Here is a 17,399-nt window from a genome sequence, read left to right on the forward strand (position 1 = left end):
CCGTCGCCGATGACATCGAGATGATTGCAGCGATCTGAGCACGAAATCATCGCCTTTTCATTTCAACCCGCCAGCACGTGAAACATCTGACATGCCCCGAATAGATTTCCTCGTAGCTCAATATTCCAAGAACTGACATCGACAATGACTAACACTGTACGCAGCAGACAAAACTGAACTGTGCTCACGCTGTCATTGCCCCGTAGAAGAAAGCTGCATGCTGCATCCGTCTGCTGTAAAAGGCGGGGTATTTTTTAAAAGAATAGGTCGTGGCATAATATACACAGGGTGGCCAGCCTTTACGAGTGCGGTTCCAGAGTCAGCTACCTAAATTTGTTTTCTAAAAGAACAAAATGACTTATGACTTATGGTTGTATACCTTGGCATATATCACCACTATACCGACGAGAACATATGTTCAAAACTTTATTGAAATCGGCGAATATCGAAAAAACGTCCGAGTTCCCCTTTAAGGGGAGACGCTACTCGAAAACACTTTTTCTTTAGTTTTCAAGTTAGGGTTTCCAAAATTTAGCCACAGAGATATTTTTTCTTGTAGATTCCAAAACTTATCAGATTTTGTGTAGCCTCATTACTTTTAAAGTTATTATACATGCAATAGCAAAACAAAGGGATTTTTACTCTCGCTTTTTCGACATCAAAACTTTTGTGTAGATGTTTGTGTAATAGCTTATTATGCTTGTCATGAACTACTGTGTGCATTTAAGAGGTTAAAATTACGAGAAAAAAAAGCTTTCAGGGTTCCTTGTATCATTTCTTGGTATGTTTTTATTGATAATGACTATGCATCATAAATCAGAATAGATAACGGCACTCTACACACCTTGAAGAATGTGTGTGCCAAGTTTCATCGCAATAGGACAATTTTAAGGGGATGAAACTATGTGAGTGAAATGTGACCGTGGCCAAAAATTTCAAAATGAGAAAAACACGTTTGAAAGTTTGGAACATGTTTACTAATTAGGGCGCACTTGCAAACACTCAAAAGTGTGTCTAATGCACAGGCAGTATGTCCAGGAGCTGGCCACGGTGACTAGAATTCACCCGCACTGTATGTAACTCCTTCGCGGTCCTTCCGAGCGGAGTCCTGTAGGCGAGCTCTCTTGGCCGATGTGCGGCGGTGAGCCCTCGCCTCAGCAGTCTGTTGGGAATTCATCTTCTGAATGCGCCTCTTGTCGCTGTAGTCCCCCAGGGTGGTCAAGCTTGCTGGTGGTAGAACACCAAGCTCCTCCAGGACCACCTCGAAGCTTGCATGGCCCCGGTTATACCAGAGCACAGCAATGGCTGTGGCAGTCTCCACAGCACTTCGGGAAGCAAACTGTTTTAGGGCACAGCAGCCACACCTTGCTGTTGAGAGACTCAGCAGCGTTCCGAGTTTTCCCTCGAAGGCATCGGGCCAGCAGCTTCTCGTCAGAAAGGCGCTTGTATATGGGCAGCAGTGCCCGGCCCTGTGCCTTTGTCAGAAGTGGTGTATGCTGTGGTGCAGGCTCGCCCATTGCTTCAGCACGCTTGTGCTTGCACCACGATTCTTGGCCTGGTGGGCAGAAGTTGTGGCTGCCAGCACCATCAGTGGAGCAAGAGTGAAAGTAGGACGCCCATATGACAGTGTACATGTCCCGTAGGTTGCCTCTATTGCCCGTGATGGCGATCTGATAATATGTCTGCAGCTTTTCAATGGTGGCAGGCTTGAGCTTCTCACCTCTGGGCAGTGGTGTCGGCAATTTGCGTATGCCAGTGCCTAGGCGCTTCGCAACATGATTAGTGCAGTCCTCCTTGCAGATGGCACCTGCACCGTACACCTTGGCATCACAAACTCTGTTATATGCTTTGCTGTCGCCATCACTAAGAAATGTTGCGAAGCGAAGTGGAGTCTCATACAGCAAAGTGCGCTCCCATATCCGTAGTGCTGCTTCAGCTTCCATGCCACGAGCGGAGCTGTCGGTGTTCTTCTCACAGAGAGGTCTGTGGTAGGCCTGCCAGATTTCCTCTTCAGAGCCCATGTCGTTGTGTAGACTGCAAGCGTGGCAGTAATTCGACAGCACTTCGAAATCTAAGCACAGGCCGGTGTCCAAGGAGATAGCCGCGCCGACTCCGTTGTGGCTTTTATGGCCCCGTTTCTGCCAAGTTCCATCATACATTACGGCCACGTCACTACTACCAACCACCTGCTTTGTTACGGCTCTTGCCTGGTTCAAATTTTCGGTCACGGCCCTCATAGCAGCATCGTGAACCTTCTTGCTGATTGCCTGGAAGGTTTTGTGGTGCATGGGCTTCGCTAGTCCAACAATCGCACAAAACCGCGAAAGCTGGTCATGTCCGATGCCTATGGCACGCGAGGCTACAACAGCTTTCACATTAGCCGCGAAGCTATCGCGCGAGCTGCCGTTGCCGTAGTGCCCCACCTCCGCGCAGTCGTCAGATGCTGCGGCGGCTTCGCCGGAGGCAACACGCCTCGACGTATGTGTCGAAGAGAGAACACCAGACGCGCACTCACTGTTCTCACACCGCAACTCGAGACAGGATGACAGTCCTTTGCGCCGTTCTGCCACCTCGCGAACAACAAGTTTGTGTTCACGGCAAGACGGGCACTCCGCTCCGCCCACAAGTGCCGTCATCGCATCGATGTCGCACAGCACTGCTGATGATACGCCATCATGCGCACGCCTTTGGTTCTTCTCAAAAAACTCCAGTTTTTTTTTTGTGAGGCGCTGACGAAGTTTGCGGCAGCGTCGAGGCCGCCGGCGAAGTCACTGTCGCGATAGTTGCCGACGCTGGGGTTAGGCCTAGACCTCTCCGGCCCGTTCACCTTTGCCGCAGTCTGACGACGCACTTTACGACGTTTTCCCACATACTTGTTTATCGTCCGGTACTTTTTCACCTTGTACACCTGCTTTTTGGCAGGATTCATCGCGTAACTAATTGAATAAATCCTTGCGAAGTTCAGCTTGCGATGCAGAGCGGGGCCGAAGGGACAAGCGGGCACTGCTCTAGCTAATGGCGCGCTCGCTACGGCACCACGTGACGCGCCGCGCGATTCATACAGCACGCAGGGGCGTTCAAAAAAGGATTTTTTATAGTATTTTTTTCTTTCCGGATGAGACTTTTCGAGCCTGTGTTCGAGAGAGCATGGACAACTCTAACCGCCTCAGTGATTACAAATGGCACACGGTGCCGCTGCCTCGAGATACCGGGGCCGGGAAAACGTCGATTTCGGCAGATTTCAGCGATTTTCTAGGTCTCCGGGGCTTACTTGAGCGCATTTTTCAGTAACGTCTGACACGAATTATCGATTGAAATTTATTTCTGGTAAACATGAATGTTTAAAGAATCTAATACGACTGAAAACAAAAAAGTGAAAATTTCCGGAAAAAACGCGATTTTTCGACCCGCGTCTCCCCTTAAGGCACCGCCGCAATTGCGTGGAAGTCGTTAGCATTGATTGCCTGGCCACCATTAATCACCTTGTTGCACACTGCAGTGGCGGAGAGTTGAGCGTCGCAGTAGAAAAAAGGTTATTGCTTCTCGCATTTATGAAGTCTTGCATTCAAAGGCATTATTTGATTATTCATTGGTGGTCGTACATGCCGAGAAAGGCATCGAAAAAGCTTGCCATGCGAAAGCTGAAGTCTTCATGATGCCTCCTCACTTTTTTCGCTTACTACCATTCTGCCGGCAAAAAAGAAAGCCTGGAAAGCAAGCGACCTCACTCTCAGCGCCTGGAATGTGCGTGAAATGCTCACCACAGTCTACGATATCTTCATCGCGAGTAGACTGTAGCAGGGCAAGTGCAAGCACACGCCATCACATGCTTCAGAATGCCTTTATTACCTTTTTTTTTTCTTCGTACGCACCATATTTTTACAGTGACCTCATCGAAAGTGGGTGTTGTCTAAACAGGAGGCTTTGAAAAATATGCTCTATATGTAGATGGAGTTTCAGGGATAGCATAGGAAAATCGTAAATGCACCAAGACATGGTTGTTTAAGTGGGTTCGACTGTATAACCTGTGCTTTCTTTTCAGCCTCTAGCTTAATTCGATGTGGCAGGAAACTTAGGATTAAACTAATAGATATCTACACAATCTATGCAGAAATCGCACAAATCTACACACTAATTTGACTCTGAAAAGAGTTCTTGAAGTGCATCATCTTGACGACCACTAGTAGAAACAAGCATGCCAACTGCTCATCAAAGCTGGCTGTGATATGAAACAGCAACAACACATCACAACCCCTTTGACGAACAAGTGCAGCAAGCATTAGTCCAACTCCCATGCAGACCATGTTGCCTTAGGTGGGTTTCCTGTAGAATTGTACCAGGCAGGGGTCATCAAAGGTGGCTGTGATATGATTCAAACAAATGACAAACCACAGCCAGTTTGATGCCCTCGCCATAGCAGCATTGAAGGATGTGGACGAGATCTGGGATTCTGCAAATGCAACACAAATTCTCAAGAACAACAAGCAGAATGGAATTATTGGTACTCACATTGTTATGGATTTCGTAAAATAAGCTTTGAAGGGGCACTAAAAGGCAAATACCATATGCTTGAGAATGCCTAAAAAGACAATAATATAGATAACAATAGAGTAATTAGGGTAAATAAAAGACTATTTGCACCACCAGTGGGGTATTATTAAACAAAAGCTTGAAGACTCAGTAGGGCCTAATTACAACCAATCCCAAGAACTACCCAACAGTGTTATGTCACGAGCCGGACAGCCGGTGAGCCCACCTCCAGAAACTGTCGCGTGCATAAGCGGAACCACACAGAAAGGATTAAACTGCCCCTGTTCAGTCCAGGCAAGGCTTCGCGGAACTGCTTTTAAGTTTTATCAGACAATAGGAAAAATTAAAACAAGGAGGGGGGGGGGGCACTACAATCCTGAACACAAGAGAGAACATTACACAACATTTTGATAGCTGCGTATATCCAGTAACAGCAAACTTGTGATTTTAAGTATGTTTCACCACATATCAATATTGCGTCGACGCAGAGCTGACTTGTATTTACTTTTCGCCGCGAGATGGTTGTGAAGCTTTTGTTGCACCTTTGTGCAACATATGCATGCAAGGATACTTTGTTGTTTTTTTTCTCGCTTGCATATTTGAAAGGCAAACACCTTAAAAGGCATGTCGAATGAGGCTGCCGACTGAACAATTTATTGACAAGCTGTGGAGATCCGACTTGATGTGGTACTCGAATTTGATCATTCTTTGCCAGGTAGAAATAAAGGCACTTATTTCACGCCACACATGTAAATTCTTGACTACCCTACTTTTCTACCCTACCAGACCACAAGTGTCCCTAAAATGTAAATGGCTGAGAACCACCGATTTCACGCAACTACTGGAGCAACTCAGTTAATGAAGCTCCTGCTATCGTGCACCTTTAAAAGCAGTGACCTCCTTCCTAGTACATATAAAGTGCAATGAAGCAGTGGTAATCCTTGAAGTGTGGCACCTAAAGCTTGAGTGTGGCACCTAAAACTCAACATTTTGCATGGCATAAGGATGCCAGGTTATGGCCAGAAAAATTGAAGTCTCATTGAACACTAAGGTCCAAGCAGTGTCCTCACATAATAGTAGCAGAGCTGTGGAATATACCAAGAAATTTCTGCGTATTGCAGACACCTAAAAACCATGCGATAATTATTCCAAATGACACATTTCATAAGATTTTTGGTCACAATTTTGTGAAATCGCAATCCCCAGTTTCAACTATATAACATATGTACTATCCCATGTCTTCCCCTGCAGTAGAGCTGTGCATTATCATCCACTACAGAATCCCCCAACAGGCTATACAATTATATTACACTTGCAATAGAGTGCATACATGAGGTCAGGAGGCTGCACTCTAAAGCATGTGCAACACCTTAAACAACTGAATGGAGAGCTTGTTGCACTAGCTTGAGCTGCCGAACAGAAATTTTTCTTTAGCCAAAAACAATGAGGCTTGGTACAAAAAAATTTTCCCTCCCATAACATACCGCAACACAGTAAAATCTTTGCTATACAAACCCAAATCGTACCAATTTATAGAATTCCGTAGCCAAATTCTAATGTGTACAATGGGCTGCAATTTGGGTGTTCTGAACTATTTCACACATTGTGAAGTGCCATGCGAACTTGGGTGTTGAAACCACCGAGCGATTCCCAACAGCAGTCAGCTCTGGAAGGTTGTGCTTCACCAGAGCACACAAGAGTCAAAAATCTTATTGTTTGCCACAAACCGCTGATGACAAATTTGTGGTCTATATCGATATGATTACGTATGACAGCATCAAAAGGCTGAAAGCCAATGCTCACAGAGTTAGAGCAAGGTTGCTTGCCACAACCACAGTAGAAAAAGCCACAGTGAACACAATCATAGATAACGCAGATCTGAGGGCATTGCCTGTGAACACAGATTGACAACAGAAGTACCTTTTCCACCAACTGCTGCGTGTGATACCTCAGGGACTATTGTCACAACCATCAATAACAACTATGCAGCCCCAGGTGTATGCGGCTGACATATAAGGCAATCAAGTAGGAAAAACAAACCAGGTGTGTAGAGTTTTATTGCTCCAGTCATTTGCTTACGACTGTGACAGAGTAGACTTCCGTACTGGCTAAGCTGTAGCTTTGACATATGCATTCGCGGCACGCAATGAGCCAGCTGCAAAATCCATTGGTGGTCAGTTGGCACATGTTCCAAAAAGAAATGAGGGTTTTTATCAAAATGAATGTTTTATGCATGTATCGTGGTTTGCAATCTGCTTTAATAGTTTTGGGCAACACAAAATTAAATATCAGGTCGCATGAATCGTCAAACAAATTACTGTGCCAAGAAACATCTAATCCAAACGCCATGCTTGTTTCATATAAGCTATCAGCCAACACCAATAGTCTGTAGCATGACCACTCTCTGGAAAAGAGTATGGGCCTCTGCATGAAGAGAGGGTGCTTCATAAAGCAGTAAAATCACACTATGCCTGTGAACTCTCCTTGCTGTGCATAACTAAGGTCCGGCTAAGCTGTTCATAGCAACTTGCAGCTTTCGATTGTTTTTTACCAAGCACCAGTGGCAGCTCAAGCACCATTTTAATAGAGCAACTAGCTATCATTTTACCACAATCAAAAAATGGCTGCTGTGGCTAGGTTCGAACCAACTGTAGCAATACGTGCATAGAATTATCCTTACTCTACCTGTTGGGAGATATACCGTATTTACTCTATTCTACCGCGCCCTCGATTGTAACGCGCACTCGGTTTTCACGACGAAAAAAAAAGTAAGACATCGATCGTAACGCGCACCCATTTTTCTCGGCCCGCACGATGACACTACTCGGGAAAACAACTCCTTTCAGGAAAGTCTTCTGTTTAAATATGAGGTACGGGGGAAGCTTGTGCCTATCTGACGTGCAATGGAGCATTGCCGTCACTCTTGTTTTACCATGGCCCGATGTCAGCATTCGAACTTGCTCCGCCCCCTTCTCGACGGTTGTGGTGCCAGGCATGTCCAAGTAAAGAGGCGTCTGATCGGCATTCCCGATTTGCCCAAGCAGGTAGCCGTTGTGCCGCAAGTTTAGGACGAACCTCTGAAAACTGTGAAGCTTTTCTTCATACTCCTCCAGCAAGTTTTGGCGCATGCCCCTTTCCTCTTCATAAAGTTAGTTAGCCAGCACCTGCTCACTTTGAACTGGCTCCGCGTTAGCCCTTTTTTTTAAAGCTAACTGCATAGCCCGCACTTAGAGCAGTTCTGTCACGGGCCGCTGTGCCGCTCGCTGCTCAAGCACATACTCGGTGAGCAGCTCTTGAATTTGCGGAAACCGACCCTGCTGTGGTGCACTGAAGCCTTTGCGTGAATCTGAGAATCTTCGACCGCGATGCGGCCCGATTTCCGTCCGTTTCGGCACACCCGATGACTTTTCTTTTAAAAGCAACATTGTGGTACGCTAGTCGAGTTTTTGGAGTCCGCCCCTTCCATGCCGTCGATGCTAATGCACTACAAGATGACGAACTCCTCAGCACACGTACGAAGTGTCGCACATGGGAAACACATAGGCAGAAATGGCCGACGGGCCATGCCGAAACACGTAGGGGGCGGCCATTTTGGAAATCCCGATGGCAATAGAATGACCGTATGCATTTTTTTTCGCACTCTATTTTAACGCGCATGTGATTAATGAACTCGCTTAACCGGAAAAAAGGTGTGCGTTAGATTAGAGTATTTACTGTACTCTACAACTACAAAAGAAGGCACAACAATTTGTGCAGAATACAGATTCAGATAGCCAAAGTATTGTTTCAATCAATCGATGCAACATAGGTCACTGTGACACACAGAAAAGAGCTATGCCACATGCACACATTGTTAGTTCTCATTATTACTGTGTGTAACAAAGAAAATTAGCCCTTAAATTTACAATTCTTTCCTGCACGCAAGAACAACAGCTCTCCAAGCGCATGCATCCTTCCCAGACCTATGATGTACTGAAGCAAGAAAGCACTGTTGTAGATAATATGGCCAACCGTAACAGCAACCCCTCATAACAAAATTCATGTAGCAGGCATCCTGATGTCTCGATGAAAATGAATTCATGCACAGCTCATCAAAGGTGGCTGTGATATGCAAAGTGATAAGAAACATTTCGCAGCCCCTTTGATGGCTGCACAGAAAGCAATGGTGTCTTCTGGCACTGTGTTGCAATCGTCGACGACACCGCTGACACTGCACGTGCTATTTCCAACAAAGACAAGGTAGTGAGATGGCAACACTATCGAACTCATCTCACTACCCATGTCTTTCAGGGAATCAACACTGCAACCCCCAAGGGCTTGGGGGATAAGTGCTACAATGCTGGACCTTGTTGCATACACCACCACATAAAGTTGGTGAAGCAAGCTAGAACAATCTCGCTTTTGGTTTCAAAATAGAACACTGAAAATATGCACCTTTCACAGTGTAGTCGAACCACCTTATAAAAGACACTGATATGAAAGACAACTGGGTGAAAGAAACAATTGGGTATAAGACACCAATGTGCCTACAGTAAAATACGGTTTGATAAGAAAATTCATATGAGGTATTCTGCTTATAAGAGGCATTTCATATAAAAGGCGAGAATTGCAGCATGGAGCATGCCTTTTATAAAAGGGTATAACATACAGTTGACCCCTTTATAAGAGGCAGGTAGCTACAGGAGAATTGCTTGTTGGGCAAGTTGTTACATACTTAGCTAACTACAAATGAAGCCACAAAACATCAAAATTTCAACAAAGTAGACTGGCAGAAACACGGCCACAGGAGCGGGCCATTAACTGATACCAATGGTAGCATAATTCCAATGTGTGCAACCATTAGAGTTCCTCTTGCATGCACGCAAGGTGGTAAGGCTATATATTTCGAGTTCACGTTGAGAAAAAATGAATTTGTTAACTCTTCACCACTGTATAAAAATCATAGACAGCAGAGTGCGTGCGTGTGCAAGTGTGTGCATGTGCACATTCGTGTGTTTGTATTTTTTAAACCACCTACAGTGCAGAAGCATTTTCCTATCTTCATTGAGACATGGTGACAGTGGCTCTGAATTCAGGCTGTTAAGACTACACAGCAGCTACAGCAGATGCCTTTTTATGTGTGTATAAGCTTACATAGTAAACTCAACATATTTAAGCAGAACTGAGCTAGTATTAGGAGGCCAAACACGTTTCTGTGAATTACTCAGTAAGGGAATTATTAAATTCCTGTGGCTATTACTTGGAAATAAATGTAATCAGTTTTATGATGATCAACTGAGCAAAAACACCAGGGCTCGAAACATGAATGGACATGGTCTATGTTACGTGCAGTTGATCCATCACAACAGGTTATTAACTAACCAACACTACGTTCTTCGAAGTTATGCCAGGGGTGCAACACCCAAAACAGAATTTGGAGCAACTTTCAGAGCAGCAAGATATTACTTTTGGAGCACGAAAATCTAAACTTGGAGCAGATTACAGGGAACAAAACATTTTTATCGCAAGAGACCAAATTTGGAGCTATATGAAAAAGAAGTCCTACATTTAGAACAAAAATATGTACAAATCATTCAACATGCCCTAAATCGTGCAGTGTGAGTAAGAGCACTGCTATTTCAATAAAATTGGTATTATGAACCACCTCACTGAGCAAATAATGATAACGTCCACAATAGCATTTACCGCATCTCACTGAGAATTTGAATGTGGATCTGTCAAGCTGGCGAGCTTCAAATTCAGGGATTCAAAGGAGCGGCGAAAAAATAAAAGCTAAAAATGTCATACACTGCTCAAAAAAATTGCCACCCACTTTTTCAGATGTCATTGATCCTACAAGTACTCAATTATGCACTGTATACACGCAGGAGTAGGTGAACAAAATGTGCTGTACGTTCAACCAGTTCGAGCAACAACGGCACGTGCTTGTTAGCTTGGCAACGGCACCAGATATCTATCACCGGGACACAACTTCAAGACAGCAAAATGTTTTGCATGTCATTCCTATGGCAACAAACGTGATCGCCGACAACGCCGATTTTCGCAACACGTCCAGTTTGCTCGCGTGCGGGAAACCCGGCATGCGCTTCCAGCTTAAATTGCTAGTTTGCCGACTAGGAAGTTCGTCTAGCCCGCGAAGCGTTGCTGGCTACAGCAATGCTTTTTTTTGTTGTTTCCAAGTTGCGTCATACCACCGATGGACTGATCCAGCACTCTGTGGACTGATGGCGCACGACTGTTACTTTATCTGCTTGTTCGCGAGTGCCCTGACCTACTGGAAATACATCTTACACTGTGATTTAGGGTTAGGGTCTGAATGCTTGAAATGATTAACGTAAACTGCAACCAGATAGCCAACGTGGCCGCCGTTTCTCACTGAAATCAGTGCAACTGAGAAAACTTCCGAGGCTGGTCAGACATTTTGGCGCAGTGTGGCACAATTTCAGCAAATTTCATGGTTTTGCCACAGCTTGGCGCAAGGATGGAAAATTGTATCAAATTGGCACCAATGAAGCCGTTGTTGCACCCCTGTAGTGCTTCCCATACCAATATCCCTGGTATTTAGTCTAACCCCACTACAACTGAAGCTGACAGGGAGTGGTAGTGAAATTTCGTAGTCGTGAAATTGCAAAAACACAGCCACTCTGACCTCGCAAAACAAAGGAACTTTTCTTCCCAAATTTCAAATGGTGTCGAGTTCAAATGGTTCCCAGCAGCGTCACGCCACAATTCTCAACCATGCATAGTGATGCCCTGGTGAAAAGCACGCTGAAACAACAGCCACAACGACTTTCGTGACCAAACCTAACAGGGCGATATGTAGGGTTTAAAACCACTATATGATTACGAGTCGAAGGCTCTGGAAATTTTGACCACCTGGAGTTCTTTAACGTGCACCCAAATCTGACCACACGAGCCTACAGCATTTTCGCCTTGTTGAGAAACGGCGGACCGATCCCGCCGAAGCCACCACTGTTGCGAAAGACGGCGACGCCAACACGGCCCCGGAGGCGCCACTGCTTTCAACTCCGCCGGGAAGGTCACCAGCCGTTTGGTAGCGTATGTTTATCAGCTCGCGACTGCTTCTGCGCAGAGCTGATAAGACGAGCGGACGAGACGACGGTGAGTTAAACAAGGTTTATGTACAGCATATTTACAGAGGCGTTACAATTTCGGCACTGGGGCCGACAGAGACTCGAAGAGCCGAGCGCTTCTCTCTAACACATAGTTCAGCCTTTCGCCTAAGACCGCTGATCGCGACACGCCGCAGGGCTTCTTTTATTTGCACCGGGTCCAACCAAAACGTCCAATCAGAAGCGCCGCTGGTCGTCAGAGCAGACTCCTCCAATGAGGTTCGCCGCGCGATGCGTCAGACCACCAGACATGAGGACGCCGGCTCGCTGTCACGTGCGCCACTGACTCAATGCACGTGGGCCAGAGATGCGCCGCGCGTGTTCACGCCGTGGAGTTGTTCGCGCCCGGCGGACTGCGGGCTGGCCTTGACCCAGATTGCCTGTTTCAGAGGCACGGACGTTTGACGAGGACTCGCTGGCATAACAGCCTCTATCGAAAATGCAGCCACCGCACGGGGGATTCGATCCCGCGACCTTCAAGTCAGCAGTAGAGTCCCTTAGCCACTAGACCACCGCGGTGGGGCCAAACCCAGCAGTTGCACTAAAATGCGAACACCAGCAGCTGTCTGTCGTCAAAGTGTATCCGACAACGCCGAGATGGAGGCGTGGAATCATGGAGCAACTACTTATAGCTACTTATGCCTTATCATATGCTATTATCATCCACCACTCGCAGCTGGCTGATATTAATAACGCGGATGAGCAGTTGCTCTTATTAGTTAATATTAGTGACCACACTGGTCGAGCGCGAAAAGTACCAAAAGCACTGGCATCGGTAACGGCATTCTGCGATTGCACCCAGCAGCTGCATGGAGGAAACCATAACTGAGCAACTGAGCTTCAGCTTTGGATTGTCTGCGGCTCAGAAGCAAGCCAGTGGCAAAAGCAGGGCAGTCTCATCGCCATCACTATCGAGGAATGGCGACCCCAATCTTGGTAAAGAGTGGCGGTTTCTGGTGGCACCAACACATGTTTTAAACTTCGCGAACGTTATATTTAAATCTTTAAACTTGTGTTTACTGTATGGCATTAAATATCTGAGCCTTTAATTGTATCGTCAAATTTCGTTGGGTGGAACAGCAGAAGAAAAAGTGTTCATTTTGGCAAGAAAATTTATGCGACTTATCGACTATTGATGGGGAAGCGAGAATTTTTCATTGTAGCGAGTATTTCGTTGAAGCAGCGTTCGTTGTGGCGGGGTTACACTGTATGATAGGAACATTTAAAGCAGCATGACCCAAGGAAAGCAAGGACGAATGACTGCAAGGCCATGGTATAGGAGGCACTCCACACAAGTTGTGCATTGCTCATACTTTTCAAGTTTGTAAGAAGTTACTAAAAAACTGAAGGTAACGTGTACAGTCGCCGATCGATTTTTCGGACCTGGCGGGGACCGAAAAAAAGTACGAAAAATCGAACAGTCCGAAAAATTCGTTTTCGCCAAAAATCTGAAGTTTATTGCATCAGGCAGGTTTAAAAAAGTCCTTGATGCTGCCTTGCCTCAAACTACGCTTGGAGGCAATTTGGTTTGCCCGTATTTGCGCCAAGGAGACATCGTCGCCGTAAACGCTCGACAAAATTGTCACCGCGTTGGCGATCTCCGCCGCCAACAACTGCGGGCGGTCCGACGACGACGACGACCGCCATTTGACGTCGACTGTAATCCGGCGACATCTAGCTGCGAACGTCCACTCTATTAGCTTGATTATGGCAGCTTTCTTCTCCATCGTCAGGGTCGTATACTTCCCACGCTTCTTCACACCACCTGGCTCCCGCGATGGCACAGATAGCGGAGTCATGGCACCGAGAACACAAAATTCGATGCCGCAGATAGCCGCTGCGAAGCACACAACGTCTCGACGCTACGCGACACAACACGTGCAGAATGGCGACTGAAAAAAAGCTGCAACGACAATAACAGAATCCTTCTTTCGCCTCCTCCCCGTGCGATGTGATGACGATAGTGCTGACCGAAGACGAAAAAACGGCATCCATCACCGCGTCTTTTAAAAAGCAAACACGGCCTCCGAAACTTAAAATGTGGTGTGCGCATTCCAGTCTCGGAGGCAGGAAAAAGATCTGAAGACCAAGCTTAGCCAAGCCGACGGAAAATCCAACATGGCGGCGTTCACAATGGCTTGAGGCGTAGCACAAAACGAGCGATTTAGTCCGAAAAATCGAACTTTCAGGGGCAAATTCGCCCGAAAAATCGGTCGAAACAATGCATTAGCTCTATGGGATCCCTGACGGTGCATTTATGAAGTCCGGAATATCTAACAAGTCCGAATTTTTGGAGTCCGGAAAATCGGTCGGCGACTGTAGCTTCATAAAAACTTGAAAAATTTGTAAGCATTGCCCGACATTTAAAGTATATTATTATTTATTAGTACTAGTTGCAAAACTTGTGTTTTCCTTAATACACAAGTACATACTCATCCCTAGCTTCTTAGTTCAATGTGTGTGGTTGGAAAATGCTGTTGGAATAAGCTGCTGACACTGCATCATTAAACAGATTTTCATGTCCCTCTGGGGTCACGTTAACCAGAATCTCTATAAACGTCTTCAATCACATGCAATTTGAACAGAAGATAAAAACGCTTACCGTTACTGCTTCCATGCGATAGTCATCCATGTTTTCACTTTCAGTGAGATGCACGACCAGACCACATATCTGTTCTTCCAGCTGCTCTAAAGAGATCAGCAGTGTAGTCTAAAGTCAGTGAAATGCAGTTTTTTTTTAAAGGTGGGGGGGGGGGGGGGGGGCATGAAAATTTCCATAAGCTGCCACCTGTCCCATCAAATGTGTTTTGCCCACATCATGTTGCAACATTCATTTCTTGAAATGTAACAATTTTTGATGTTCAACGCCCCAAAACTACCATATACCCCCTCCCCCCCTTTATGAGGCCTCTCCTACCTTTCCAAGACAGGAGAGGGCTGTATATAGCCTGTATATAGCCTCAAACAGATCTTGCTAGGATGAAGTACTTTTTTTTTTAACTATACTACACAGAACACAGGTGGTATGAAAGTACTGCATCCTTGCTGCTATCCATGCTAGGGACAAGACTGTAGTACAGGAAGTGCAGCTGTATACATGTCGTGCTACACATTTGCTCAAGATTGCCAAAAAAAAAAGCTCACGTGCAAATCAAGTAAATTATTGCAGTTGCATTGAGATCATCCATCACTAGGTGCCATGGTTTAATTGACACAGCCTCCACAGTTAGTGGCTCCTATCAAGCTATCGCTGCTAACACCCCAGCGAAGATAGAAAGCAATGCTGTTGTCACAGCATAGTATGTTTTTATTCGTAGTAATACGCTAATAACAAAAACAATAGTTTAAAAAGCTACAGACTCTGCTTTCTATATTACTTATTGCAGAGTCCATGCTACTACAGTGATATATTGAGATGCAGCAAGCTCACTCAACACTTTGGAGAGAGCATTTGCAACAGATGAAGTTGCAAAGCATTCTGGTGCAAAAGCATGTTAATTACACGTGCAGCGAAGTGTGCTCAGTCTGAGCCCATGTGACAAGGGCAATGGACAGCCAACAAAGCACAGCATGGCTAAAAAGCCACCCTGCCTTCACATTTTCACTAACTCTTGCATGAGGTAAACTAATGCAGAACCATAAATAGCACTTGGTAATAGCAAGCAAAACATTGCTAAATTAGGAATACATACATGAGCATTCTTTCATCCCTTGCATATTCAAAGAGAAATATATCACCCGTAAAATTTTTCTGCTGTTTGACATAAGCCCACTAGTATAAAAAAGTGAACAACAAAAAAGCATTGTTGGGTTTGAAAACTTACTGCGATCTATCAATCCTTGTTCCAATATGAACAACAGGGACACCTGGGTCCTTTTTCTGACCTGAAACAAGAATAACGCAACAAATGTGTAATAGTAACATTTAAAGCAAAAGGAAAAATGGGCACCACAGGAAGATACAAAACCTAGAATCTAGACTCGAAAGGAAAAATGCAGCCATAACATCAAAGCACCAAAGTAAACGTCACCTCCAAATTATTTCACCCAAGATAATTTCAATCCCCTGTTAAAGGATTCTTTAATGTTCACTAACACGCACTGTACATGGGCCTTCACCATTTCAATGCTATGTAGTTCAGTCTCATCATAAAGGCAGTGGTGCCGCATTGAATCCCTCGACCAGCTTTCGGGATGTACTGGAATATCATGATAGTTGAAAGTTTTCTGTAGTTAAATGCCACGTTTTCCTTTCCATGGTACTTGTATATTATCAACCCATATAGTTGCCCATACAATGGATAACCTGAATCTGGCCCGTGCAATTCTGACAAAATATGCAAAAGAGAAACTGTTCGTCGACAATACTTTCTTCCTTTCCCTCTTTCCGACTAGCAATGCAACACACATGAACAAACACTTTGAATTTAAGCCTTAGAAAGATGCAGGGCATAAGGAAGACTCACAAGTTTGCCCACGTACACCATCCCCTGCCATTCCCCTGCCGGCGAAAGCCTAACCCGTAGGGTGTTACGACCCCTCCACTCCCTTTGGTTCCTATGTATTTGCGAATTGCGCACTACACGTGAAACACGGCTCGTTCCGCGATGTCACCCCGACAAAGAGGAGAGAATTACTGCTGTGTCTAACACTCAACAATTCCCATGCAAGCACGAAGGTGTCAAATCTACTAGTGAAATTCTACCGATTCTCACAGATGGTACGGAAAAAGCAGATAGCAGGCATGGATTACAGCAGTGCACCAAAAAAAGAAGTGAAAATTTTGATAAATATGAGCACAAGCACGAAGCATTTAACATAAAGGGAGTTAATTCCTGCGTAGCCACTCCTCCAATCTGTCGAGACTGGAAAATACATGTACGCATCTTAAAAGCACAAATTACCATGATATTTTTAACTTCAGTCTCTTGAACCCTGTTAAGCAATTTCGAAAAGGTTTATGCTACTATTATTATTCTGTACTGTTGGGGAGGTTGTACTTGGAAGTTTTGTACACAAGGGGATTTTGTGATGTGTGGTTACATATCGTATTTACTCGCATAATAAGTGCACTTTTTTTTTTTTTTCAGAAAATCTGGCTCCAAGTTCGGGGTGCACCTATTACGCAGGGTAACATTTGCGAAAAATTTTATTTCTGACTACAGCATAGACTGTTGATAACCTACAAGTCCCGAATATCCACACTATAATAGAAAAAACCTTTTTCATAGGCTACACTAGTGCAAAACATCTTATCTTCAGCATGCAGTCTCGTGTATCCAAGAATCAAGACAAAACATTGTGTGTATTCAAATTTACAAAAATAAACATCCATACACCTGTATTGCGAACGAAATGAAAGCAAGAAAAATTAAGACTAGCAAGTGTTATCGCGAAAAAATTCGCCGATTGCGTTTCAGGCGACCTAGATTAAGCATTATCACAGCTGAAATTTTATGCGCTGAAGGGCATGCAGATCATTCAATTTGCAAACCACTATCAAGAGTTACAAGCGTCACCCAAGCCCCGTTTCTCAGAGCATAGCCACTGAAAAGAGTTGCATCGATTCCACACACAAGCGCAACTTTGATTGCCCGCAACTGCCAAGGAAAAGCACAAACAGTGATTAGGTCTAGCCTGCCTGCGACTTGGCATGTTGTCGCGGGAAGTTTGCACCAAAAAGATAGCACTCAAGCACTCGGGCGACAAAGTCCACCGAGCTTGTGCAAGTCTGCG

The 17,399-nt window shown here is 45.1% G+C and overlaps 2 protein-coding genes across 8 annotated transcripts in view; both read right to left on the reverse strand.

Annotated features, from left to right (window-relative positions):
- The window catches only part of LOC119177035 (serine/threonine-protein phosphatase 4 regulatory subunit 1), a 148,846-nt gene that overhangs the window by 91,450 nt on the left and 39,997 nt on the right, over window positions 1–17,399 (reverse strand). For all 7 annotated transcript variants that reach the window (XR_012887053.1, XM_075878006.1, XM_075878008.1 and 4 more), the window contains 2 exons: window positions 15,488–15,548; window positions 14,266–14,351 (listed from right to left, as the gene is read on the reverse strand). Coding sequence is in view for 6 of the 7 variants with exons in the window: in XM_075878006.1 (XP_075734121.1) it covers window positions 14,266–14,351; window positions 15,488–15,548 (147 nt within the window). In the remaining variant the exon portion in view is untranslated. The remainder of the gene's footprint in view (window positions 1–14,265; window positions 14,352–15,487; window positions 15,549–17,399) is intronic.
- LOC119177037 (uncharacterized) lies at window positions 1,142–2,865 on the reverse strand. The gene has a single exon (XM_037428394.2). It carries the CDS (start codon window positions 2,634–2,636, stop codon window positions 1,284–1,286), a length of 1,353 nt encoding a protein of 450 aa, XP_037284291.2. The 5' UTR covers window positions 2,637–2,865; the 3' UTR covers window positions 1,142–1,283.

Source organism: Rhipicephalus microplus, chromosome X (assembly GCF_043290135.1).
Source record: "Rhipicephalus microplus isolate Deutch F79 chromosome X, USDA_Rmic, whole genome shotgun sequence".
Classification (NCBI taxonomy): Eukaryota; Metazoa; Arthropoda; class Arachnida; order Ixodida; family Ixodidae; genus Rhipicephalus; species Rhipicephalus microplus.

Excerpts from the sequence above, each read along its gene's own strand:
- LOC119177037 (XM_037428394.2), bottom strand. The coding sequence starts at position 2,636 with ATGACGGCACTTGTGGGCGGAGCGGAGTGCCCGTCTTGCCGTGAACAC.